The 11534-nt window shown below is 30.6% G+C and overlaps 2 protein-coding genes across 2 annotated transcripts; one reads left to right on the forward strand and one right to left on the reverse strand.

Moving 5' to 3' along the window:
- Positions 1-7943, forward strand: LOC132916952 (cathepsin B-like cysteine proteinase 4). Its single transcript, XM_060977424.1, has 6 exons — positions 1-243; positions 1652-1876; positions 5161-5361; positions 5891-6032; positions 6225-6338; positions 7430-7943. Exons 1-6 carry the CDS (start codon positions 112-114, stop codon positions 7648-7650), a joined length of 1035 nt encoding a protein of 344 aa, XP_060833407.1. The 5' UTR covers positions 1-111; the 3' UTR covers positions 7651-7943.
- Positions 7944-9194: 1251 nt separating this feature from the next.
- Positions 9195-11139, reverse strand: LOC132916951 (uncharacterized). The gene is made up of 2 exons (XM_060977423.1): positions 10832-11139; positions 9195-10709 (listed from the first exon to the last, which is right to left on the reverse strand). Exons 1-2 carry the CDS (start codon positions 10932-10934, stop codon positions 9376-9378), a joined length of 1437 nt encoding a protein of 478 aa, XP_060833406.1. The 5' UTR covers positions 10935-11139; the 3' UTR covers positions 9195-9375.
- Positions 11140-11534: the final 395 nt, after the last annotated feature.

Raw genomic sequence — 11534 nt, forward strand, 5'->3', positions numbered from 1 at the left:
AAAAAACATTGAATAGTGTTCACCGCCGATATACTCGAGTAGACGCTTTCAAATACGGTCTACAGTCGTAGGACCGCGTACAGACGTATCTCAATTCGACTTAGAAGAAAAATGTCCAAAAGTATTTTGATTATTCTGGCGGCGGCGGTGGTGGCAGTCGCCGTCCGCGAATCTTCGGCGGTGACGAACGAAGCGACGTTTATTATCGACTCGGTGAATGCGGATCCCGGCAACACATGGAGGGTATGTATTAGAATAGGTGCCACAGCCACCGACCTTAAATAAATAATATCATCGTCGTGAAAGGTATACCCGTGATAATATTATACACAGGTATATTATAATATATTTGTCAACCAACTGCAAATCACAATAATAATATGCTTAAAATCGCGATATTATTATTGTATGCGATACTTCGGCATAATTTCTGTGAGAAGAAGTATTAAATGTATTTTTAATTGTTTACGTTATAAATCCAATGGAATTTATAAAACGAAAAATAGAGATTGGCAAACGCATAAAGTAATTTTATGATATTATAGTTGTAGTTGTATGAATTTAGTTATTTATCACTGCAACAATACATTTGGGTTTGCGTGACGTTTATAAATAAAAAAAACTGTTTTTATTTTTGCACGTTTAACAATAGATTTATATATATATATATGCTGTAACTAATAAACGGTCGTTGCGAGAAAATTCTTTAAATTATCCTTGACAGGACCCCGTAGCTTCTCGTGCAGCTATTGAACGCAGGCAATGTTTCTCACGTAGGTACACGAAATATACTCCAACTTTGTATGGTCGGTGGCATTATTTTACAACAAATTTGCAACCCCGAGTTATGTTTTTTTTTCCATAGTTTTTAAAAAATGTGTTGCAACTTTTTTTTTATCGACGTTACAAATTGTTGTGAGTCACTTGTAATAAAAATGATACCGATTTGAAACCTATTGGACGAAGTTTTCAACGTTTGCCTCTCGATACGCAAACGACACACCTTAAAAGGTTCTAATAATGTTGTATTTATAAAATATTTGGACTACCTATCGGTCTAGTTATTTATACACAGTCGGATTACAGTTATTATTAGTTATGTCTGAGCGACATATAATATTTGCTAAACTATTAGTTGATCTCATTACCTTACATAATATATGCCTATAAGCATTATAATATATTTCATTAATACATTTATTGACACTAGCACGTGTTTATTTTAACTCCTAAAAAAAAAAATCATGCGTTTTTTCCATATTTTATAGATAATTTCTTTGTATAGTGTTTGAATGGTCTTTGTTGTATTATAAGTTGTTAATATTTATCAAATACTACCTGCCTTCAGAAACCACAATAATGGTAAAGGTACCTATAATTGAAAAATAAATATGCAACGATACATCATTTCGATTTCAATATATACCTAAATATTATAAAAATAATGTGTGTACATAAAATAGGTAAATATATTGCGCAGAAATAGTTTCTTTGAATGTACAATTTAATCTCAAGTCTCAACATATTCATTATCTATAAGTATGTACCTAAAATTGACTTTCCGATTTTGACTTAAAAGACGATGAAAATAAGTTTAAGAAATAGCGGTTTTCATTATCGTGTCGACCGATTTTTTACGGTCGTGTTCTAGGCCACCGACACAAACGTTATTCCAGGAGACGGAAAGAACTTTGAACAGTTGATGGGTGTGTTACCCAGGAACGGAAACGCGTACAGATTCGCTCCAATAAAGACAAGCGCCGAGGGAGACTCCAACGAAGCCTTACCCGAGAATTTCGACGCCAGAAAACGATGGCCCGAGTGCTCGTCCCTTTTGAGCTCGATCAAGGATCAATCTAACTGTGGATCATGTTGGGCAAGTTTAATATATTATGATAATAATAGTATATAGACTACATAATATATTATAGTAATTTTAAATTCCGATCAAATTATCATTACATTTATTTATTAATTTTACAATGATGTGTTTGGTTTTGTGTAAATATGTACACGATTAATTCAACATTGGAGCAAGTTTATAGTAAAAATTGGATCTAGTCGTTACTTTTAAAAGGTTAAAATTAAAAATTCTGAATATTTTTCAAAATAAACAGACAGCTTTGCGAAAAACCAATATTGGACAAAATCAATTTTGAATTTTTTTACTAAATATAAAAATTAAAATTTTCTGTAAATTATACAATTTTGAATTTATTTGATAAGTTTTAAGCTATTTATAGGCATATGGTATTTTCAATTTTTTCCCCCGTTTTGTCAATAAAAAAATCTTTTGCTTGGTCAAAAATTTTGAAAATTGAATACAAAGTTTCTTGTAAGTTAATATATAGTTATTAAAAAAAATATTTTGTTTTATAAGTATTTAGAGTTAAAATATTCACAAAATTCGACTTAATCATAAAAATTTGTAAATTATTTTGTTGTTAAATATTTATAAAATATTCAATTTTTATGGATGAAGATTGAAAATTTAATCCAATGTTTCTCTTAAGTAGGGCCCGGATTTGAATGCACTTAAAACCATACAAATATGCTCTAAAAATAGCCAAAAATGCCTTTAAAAAATGCATTTTACCATAAAAATGACCTTAAAAATGAAAAAATTACCTTAAAATGCCGCATATTTTTTTATTCAATTTGTAACTTATAAATAAGCTATAATCATTATTTATTATTTTATTAAAAAAAAAAAAACTGAAAATTTGAAATGATGACTTGATGCTGACACGCTTACGTTTTGGCTGGTTTAGTGAAATATTATTCATTCTAAACATACCAAAATATACTAATATGTATGTAAAATTAAAATTCTAAGAGCTTATTGTACTTACTAAATTTTGAGCATTGCATTGAACAATAATTTATTGTTTAATATTAATATGTTCAAACTCAAAAGATCTTCTATTTATCGTATATTGAACAAATATGCATTAAAACCTAATAATGCTAAAAATGAAAAATACAATTTGTAGTTTTAAAACCCTCGTTACATGAAACGAATTATGTATTTAGAAAGCATTGTATAAGATCAACCAAAATATAATGCACTTTGCATTAAAATCCGGGCCCTACTCATAAGTAATTCAAACTGTAACTAAAAAATATATAAATAAAGTTTTTATTATAGATATTTTAAATCTATGGACAAAATTATAATATAATATTTAAACGAAGAAAAACGGTTTTAACTGTTCTGTTGTAATTTAAAAATATTATTCGTGGGTACTTTAAACTCTTAACCTGTGTTGTTAAATGTTATATACACAATGTAATTTTAAGTACAGTGTTTTTGGTAAAATTAATTCAACCTATACGACTATTATAGTTGTAAAATAAATTACTTTGATAACAATATAAAAATATATATCTACACTGGCGGCCGTCTTCGCTCAAAATCGTTTTTCGTATGTAATGATTTATCATTGCATTCAAATTCAACACATCCATTATTATAGTGACCTACTCAATGACGAAATACACTTGAAATCTACTGTACAGAGAAACGGTTACCTACTTCCCCCCTTTTTATTTACAATGATTTAAAGCTTAGATAATATGATTAAAATAACAAGTAGACATATAATACACCGTCAAAATCTGAAGTGTAGCATTCCACTATCGGTTTATATTGTTCAACCTATATGAGCGTTCTATGTTAAAAGACTTCCTCTGTACATATTGATATAATGTGCGTTTTACCAATCAGTGCTAGGATAATAACCATTATGGGTTATAAGCAGAGATGGAACGTGAAATATAAGGTCCAGTAGTCTACAATAATGAACAACTCAGACCTATTTTTTGACCATTTTTGTTTATTGATTTTACAAGGATTTTTTTATGGATACTTACTGTTTTGGTTAGTACTTACCTATATCAAAAAAAAAAACAATACATATAATATATTGGTTCATGTGTAGAACCTTTGAAAATATACTAAGTATAAAATACCTTATTGCGCACATAGCGTACACAGTGATTAAATCATGTCCTTAGAATTATTTAAGTTATTGATTTGAATCAGACAATTTAATACTATAGGTTTACAAACAAAATAAACTTATATGACCAATAACTAACCTTTATATTAGAAATTATTAGTTATAAAATGGTGAATACTATAGCATAATATATAGTCATTACCAATATTATACCTACTTGAATAAATAACTTGTAAACTATGAGAAATAAGCATACTTTAAGCTTTTATACTTTAAGTTAATGACAAATTGTTTAACTTTTAAATTCACACTGGTCACTAGCACATATTTTTATTGAACATTTTATCTCAAACTATCTATATTAATATTTATCTCGAATTAGCTAAAATATTGACATTAGATGTATACTTATACCCATTGATTAATTTAAAATGCATAACTACATATTTTACAAACATAAGTATTTCAATACTTAAAATTATAAATGAATACCTAATAATTTTATTTTTTTTTAAAACTAAAAAAAAGCTTACATTACATAAGTCTCTTTACATTATATTATATAATATTTTTAAATCATTAATATAAGTTTACTGTTTCATTTTCATTTTCTTTGGGTTGCATATTGTGGTATCTACCTAACATTGTATACTATCTACATTGTTTACTTCCATATAAAATAGATAATACTATTGAGTACTAACTATTAAAAACTGTCTAATGATATTATATGATGTGTTCTTATGAGTGGGTACATAATATTTTAATATAGACGCAAGTACTCTAATTTGCAAGCCATTTAATCACTAACCTCGAATCCCATACTTCGAATGATATTTTGAACGACAAGATTAGTTATTATTTTAATAGTTTCAAGTGTTTTATTTGTAGCATCTATAGTTATATACATATGCATATATTATGATGGTCTGTGAAGTAAATTAATTTTTTTGTTAATTAGTTATAATGAAAATCTTTATTAAACAACCCTCATCTTTTATTTTGAAGCTTATGCTTGTGTCCAATTGAAACGTACAAGATAAACAACGTGGATTTAAATCTTATAAATAAATATTGAAATACCAAATAACTGAAAATAGAACGGTCTGATTGATCAAAAAAAAAAAAAAATGATTAAAATATTTATTACTCATTATAGAATTATTATTATTCGCAATAACAATATAATAAATTGCAGGCCGTGTCTGCGGCTTCCGTGTTCAGCGATCGCCTTTGCATAGCCACTGGGGGTGCGGTGGCCAGAAACCTGTCTGCCGAACAGTTGAACACTTGTTGCTATCGATGTGGTCACGGATGCGATGGTGGGTCGCCAGAGGCAGCGTGGTATTTCTTCCGGCGGCACGGTATCGTCACGGGCGGAGAATACCAATCCGGAGAAGTGAGTCCAAAAATATTTATTATATTATATACACACCGTACTCGAATTGGGGGAGGGGGGATAACCACGATGGGATGGAGTCCATCCTAATTTTTTTTAAAAATATTTTAGCCTATCTTCTTAAATATTTCATACTTAGAAAAAACGTTTAAATATTCAGGTACGCATATTTCCCAATTCGAGCACTGTAACACGTACGAACGGTATGTTATGCTTATGACATAGATGTAGATCATCGGAGAGGGACATGTGGTATATCAATAAACCTACCCTCCCCGTTATAAACGCGACTATGTACAATTCTACAAGGACTTTAAGTACTCGTCATTGAATACTAGTTTACGACTTAATAATTATGTCTTAATATAATATTTATATTGCTTGCAATGTTGCACATAATCTCATATCTAATTTATTTCAAGTAATCACCATCGGTTGTAATTGATTACAAGTGCCTACCGTTTGTTATAATACAAGTCTATAATAATAATAATGTAATGTAACGTTTTGTGATATTTCTCACCCTAAGGGTTGTCAACCGTACAGCATTTATCCGTGCGGAAAAGGAAGGAATACTTGTATTGACAGTGATCCCGATACTCCCGAATGTACGATAAAAACTTGTACCAATTCGAACTACACGAAAGACTACAGAGCTGATTTGCATTATGGTAAGCAATTTATTAGATATATTATTACACTTAATTGTCTTCGTCGGACATGGTATAAACACTATAAACCATAATATGCAGATACGTCCATTGACCGCATTGTACCTTATTGCATTATTATCATCATAAAGTAATAATCCTATACAGTTGTTGTACTATGTACATTAATTCATTTATAAAACGCGTTTTTAGTTGACACCGTATACTCGCTGAAATCCGAAGAGGACATCATGGCCGATATATACAAATATGGTCCCGTCCAAGCGGCTTTCTATGTATACACAGATTTCATGTACTACAAAACCGGTAAGTTATCGAATATAAATCGTAATGTACTAATTTTCGCAACGTATTAGACTATCAATCCGAGGGTGGTAATATATTATTATACATCATACACACAACACACTTTATTATTGATTTATTGTCATAGAACCATATCTTTATTTTTGAATGAAAACGATAGGTATTTTATAGTTATGATTAATACACCTATTATGTTTTATTTATTTGATTTAAAATCGTCTATAATGTCACTAATATTTATCATTTATTATAGTTATATTGTTGTTTAAAATTTAATACGTTAGTAACGAAGAACGTCGAATCGGTATAAAAAATTTTTATTTGAAATATATAGCATGCTACAGCCTATGTTAGTGATGTTTAGGCGATGCGAGAAATGCCGGTAATTGTGATAAATACTATATTTTCCATATTATATTTCCGTAATTGGCTGTTAAGTTTATTTCTAAGCCGTTTATAGATTTATTGGTCATATGAACTAATTTCGTGAACATCATGCAAATAAATGCTAAATATTCGTACAAGAAAAAATTTAAAATTCTAAGTATTTCGTATTATTGAGAGATGGTAGACATAATATGGGCGTGGCGTGTCCTATAGTCGCCAAAATTCAATTTTTGATTTCCCGCTTAAAATCTTTTTCTTTTAAAATCTCAAAAGTCAGCGAGTGTTTAAAGTTCTCAGTATTTGTATAAATAAATAAAATAATACGTCTTAAAAATATTAGTATTTATGCATAATAGTAAAATGTAAAATAACAAAATAATCGATATTATTGACTATTTAAGCGATATAATAAATAATATAGCTATAAATTAATTAATATCGTCCACTTTGACTATATCTGAAACGTTAATAATCGCGTGCGTTGTATTGCTGCAATTTCACCATTGTCTATATCCGAATTAAACATTGCGTCGATAATGACTATAGTCATTACTGAACATATCCGATTATCGACATTTGGCGGTAACTATATAATAATATCATAAGTAGTAATAATTATAAACTCATCATTATAACACTGCGATCATATTCGTTTTGTTTTGATTCGTGTGTCATATGGTTGTTTTTTTTATTTTGTTTTAAAGGAGTGTACAGTTACACAAGAGGTCAGATAGAAGGCGGTCACGCGATCAAGATTTTGGGCTGGGGCGTAGACAACGGTACCAAGTATTGGTTGTGCGCCAACTCGTGGAGCCGGTCGTGGGGAGAGAACGGACTGTTCAGGATACTCAGGGGCAACGACGAGTGTCACATCGAAGACCGTGTGTTAGCCGGAATGCCACACGTACCGAGACGAAATAATTAACCGTCGAAAGAAAATACACGTACAATAATCGCCACTGTATTGTAACAATATAATATAATATTATAATTTATAACATTTATAACGATGTGTAGATGCGACAACATTAGCATTTTTATTGACTCCGGTCATCCGTTTATATTTGTATTTATAATTATTTACATAAATATTTTATTTATACTTCATTAGAACCGATTTTATTTTACTTTTTTTAATCAGCTGTGTATTCATATAATATGCGAAACCGAATACAAAATATATTATTTGATGGTCCTAAATCACGGACAATAACATGATATCAACAAATGTATACTTTTTCATTTACCTTATTGTACTACAAGTGCGATAATAATGTGCTAAATCAGAGATCACTACATAGCGGTTCTATTGCTGCATATTTGTACCACGGACAAATATTATGTGGCCCGCCAAAAAGCCATTTATTTCTTTAGTTATGATTTTTAAAGAAGTTTACTATAGTAACATAAATATGTTTTGATTTTGCCTATATTCCCTTATTTGGTAAACATATATGTACATTAAATGTTGTTTGATCCTGAAATCTTCCTGAAGTCCTAAAATGGACCACCAAAAATACTATAATTGGTGGTCCTTGTATCTATAATACTAGTACGCAGACAAATATTAATTGGCAATTATTATTATTTTTCATTTAATATCGTTATATGCTATATAATAATATAATACTGTATAATATTTATAATATTTATATAGTTCTTATATCTTGCACAATCGAATTAATTTTTTTTTGTCGATTAGATACCGTATTGTCATCAATGTATGTATAAGAAAACGTCAATATTAGTAGGTACCTATGTAATGTATTATAATAGTGTGTATAATATGCCACGAATAATAATACTATCAACTTGTATATCTTAATTCGTAATTTATGCACATATAATTTTAGACAGCATCTTATTAATTACTATAATTGATAATTTTGAGTTAATACTATTTATTAACATCATCACTTATATGTATATTATTATTTAATACAAATAATATAGTTAATAACTAAAAACTAATTATATAAGTGTATATAAAATACACATATACCGTGATTATAAATACATATTTTTAAATTTATTATATCATATGATAAGTTATTAATAACACACTTTTTGTTATCTATAAAAATTATGCTGTAAGTGTAAGTAAAATCTATTTTCCTAAGTCCCTACTCACTAAAATGTTGTCATTTTCATATTCCTTTTTATGTGTAATATAAGCCTAGTCTTATCTATATAGTTGAAATTGTTAGGTTAAGTACTTAAGTAATACATATAAGAGCAATAGTTGAGTATGGACAATATTAAGCAATCACATAAATACAAACAATTAATTAAAAACAAGGTATAGGTATATACTTGTGTTATATATCTTCGTCAAAATAATATGATATTTCTGTGCTTTAGTATACATCATATACCATTCCAACATTACCAATTTAAAGCAATGCATTTGGAATTGAAATAGCTGTTTTCACCAATTGGACATAGGTACAATAAATAATAATGTTATTTCTAAAACAAGTTAATTTTTTGTATTATTAGATATTAAATGTATTTTGTATATATAATAAAATTATAAAACTATTGTAAAATTAAAAATTAAAGAAAATAATATGTTGGACGTTTATACTATTGCTTACTCTATAATAATTTATTTAAAAAAAAACATAGGTTTAAAAATAAATAAGTCAACTTAATATTGACGGTTGGAGTTGATTAGTTCTTGGACCAATGAATCTTGAATGTAAGATCCAAAAGAAAGTTCCATAAAACGTTGGAGGTTGTTTTCAAGGCTGGACACAAGTTCAGACTGGACGTGCTTCAAGTTGTAATGAAGACCTCGTACTTCTACTTTGGTGTAAGCCTTGCCATACGATTGTTGTTGTTGTTGGTTGTGCACGGACTTGTCGACGTAAACTTTGATGTTCAATTTTTCGATGGTGAATTTTATTGGATCTGTGGTCATCCTCTTACCAGCCGTCATGACGTTCAGAGCCGAAGTCCATTCCAGGTTGTTAATGGCGAAGTCGTAACGCATCCTGTAGGTGTCTTGGGATTTCCTTTGGAAAGTGACAGAGTTCAATAAATGTTCGGTTGTCTGTTTCAGTTCTTCGGAGTTCTTGAAACCGATGTTAGTCATCTCCATGGTGACTTGATCCTCCTGCCATCTCAAGTCGAAAAGCTTGTTGGTGAACTTTCTAGCGACGTTAATTTCGATTGGTCTACGGATTTCGTTTTTAATATGGACAAGTGCACCTTTGTTGGCGGATTTCATAACTTCGTTGGACACGGCGTTGGCCAATACTCCCAAATATTTTTGCTCCAGAGCCGGGCTGAACACTTGTGTTTCGGAACCGTCGTGGGTCTTGATGTTGGCGTCAGCGTAATGGAATTTGGCTGCCTTGATCACGGCGTGTTTGTCGTCGTAGAATCCGGTCGACAAGTTGCTGAGTACATTGTTCATGACGATCGTGTAGTAACCCGAATGAGCGTGGGCGATGTTGGACTTGAATGATCCGACGGTTTTGATCTCGTTGAACTGGTACTGGGCGAACACAGCATCTTTTTCGGGGTTCAGGTACATGTATTCCAAGTCACCGTTGTCAAGGTTCTTCATGGTTGAGTTGAAGAACGACACGTAATTGTGTTTTGGGAATTTGACGGAGTTTTGGTTGACGGTGAGCGCGGCATCCAAGAAATCGGCACTGTCGGCGATATTCTGTTCGACGGCAATTTTCTGAATAGCGGCGATTTTCTCGACCATTACCTTGGTGAGTCCTTCGGGCTGACCGACAGCCGCGAATTGGTTTTGACTTGTACGTTGCTGTTGTTGACTCGATTCTTGGTTGAAACCGAAGTAGGTCTCGTCGTTTTCGTTGTTTTGCCGTGAACGGTCGGCAAAAGTAGATTCTGATTCATAGTTGCTATGGACGTTGCTGAATTTGTTGTTGTTTTGAAATTCATTGAAGGTTGGTTCTGCAGATTCTTCGCTGGAGTCTCCTTGTTGGAAACGTGCCCACTGGTCGTCTAAAAATAACGATAGTATTTAAAATCGAAATAATTTAATTTCGAGTGTATGAGTATAATATGCGTGTATAGGCTATTTAAAGTGTTTAGAGAATAATATTTAAAAAAATGTGTATACTTACTGTTTTCACGCTGGTTTTGGTTGTCGTAATAGACGTTCCGGGCTGTGACTTCGAAAGCCACGCCGGCCAAAAGAACGGATGCGATAACCAAAGCAGACTTCATGTTTGATAGCTTTGATGATCGACTGACACAACTGGTACCTCATTGGTATGATCGGCTGGTATTTATATGCCGCGGTCGTTCGAATATCAAGCATCAGCAAATTTTGCATCGTAAACGAAACATTGGGGTAGTGGAAAACTATACGATTATTATTGTTATTATTATTATAGTCTTGCGTGTTTGTTACGAGTTAACAACCTAAATAATTGTAATTAGCATCAGTCAAATGTAGTTAATTTTCAATTTTTTTATTTTAACCTTTTTGATTACGTCATGTACAATAAAATATTGGTGGTAATTTTTGTATTTCTAATTAAATATTTAATTCAAATATCGTGCATTAAAATAATTTAAGAAATTAAGAAATTAGACATATCCGTGTCTATACGTGAATGTTTTATATTTTTGTCAAACGTGTATAAATAAATGTACATATAATAATAGAAATTTACTAATTTTAAAAATAAATTGTATTATACACTTGAAAGTGCTTAATACTATTAAAAAAAGATAGAAAATTGTAGGTAACCATCAACAACTAGTGTGCTTCGAAGTAATTTTCGATATTAGTTCCTCGTCATTCAATAACAATTATTTTTT

The sequence above is a fragment of the Rhopalosiphum padi genome, chromosome 1 (genome assembly GCF_020882245.1).
Source record: "Rhopalosiphum padi isolate XX-2018 chromosome 1, ASM2088224v1, whole genome shotgun sequence".
NCBI lineage: Eukaryota > Metazoa > Arthropoda > Insecta > Hemiptera > Aphididae > Rhopalosiphum > Rhopalosiphum padi.

What these genes read in the sequence shown, in the direction of transcription:
- LOC132916952 (XM_060977424.1), top strand. Translation starts at nt 112, where the DNA reads ATGTCCAAAAGTATTTTGATTATTCTGGCGGCGGCGGTGGTGGCAGTC. An exon ending in CTAACTGTGGATCATGTTGG is followed by an intron (nt 1,877 to 5,160) that starts GCAAGTTTAATA and finishes AATAAATTGCAG; the next exon opens with GCCGTGTCTGCGGCTTCCGT. An exon ending in GAGAATACCAATCCGGAGAA is followed by an intron (nt 5,362 to 5,890) that starts GTGAGTCCAAAA and finishes TCTCACCCTAAG; the next exon opens with GGTTGTCAACCGTACAGCAT.
- LOC132916951 (XM_060977423.1), bottom strand. Translation starts at nt 10,934, where the DNA reads ATGAAGTCTGCTTTGGTTATCGCATCCGTTCTTTTGGCCGGCGTGGCT. An exon ending in CCAAAACCAGCGTGAAAACA is followed by an intron (nt 10,710 to 10,831) that starts GTAAGTATACAC and finishes CGTTATTTTTAG; the next exon opens with ACGACCAGTGGGCACGTTTC.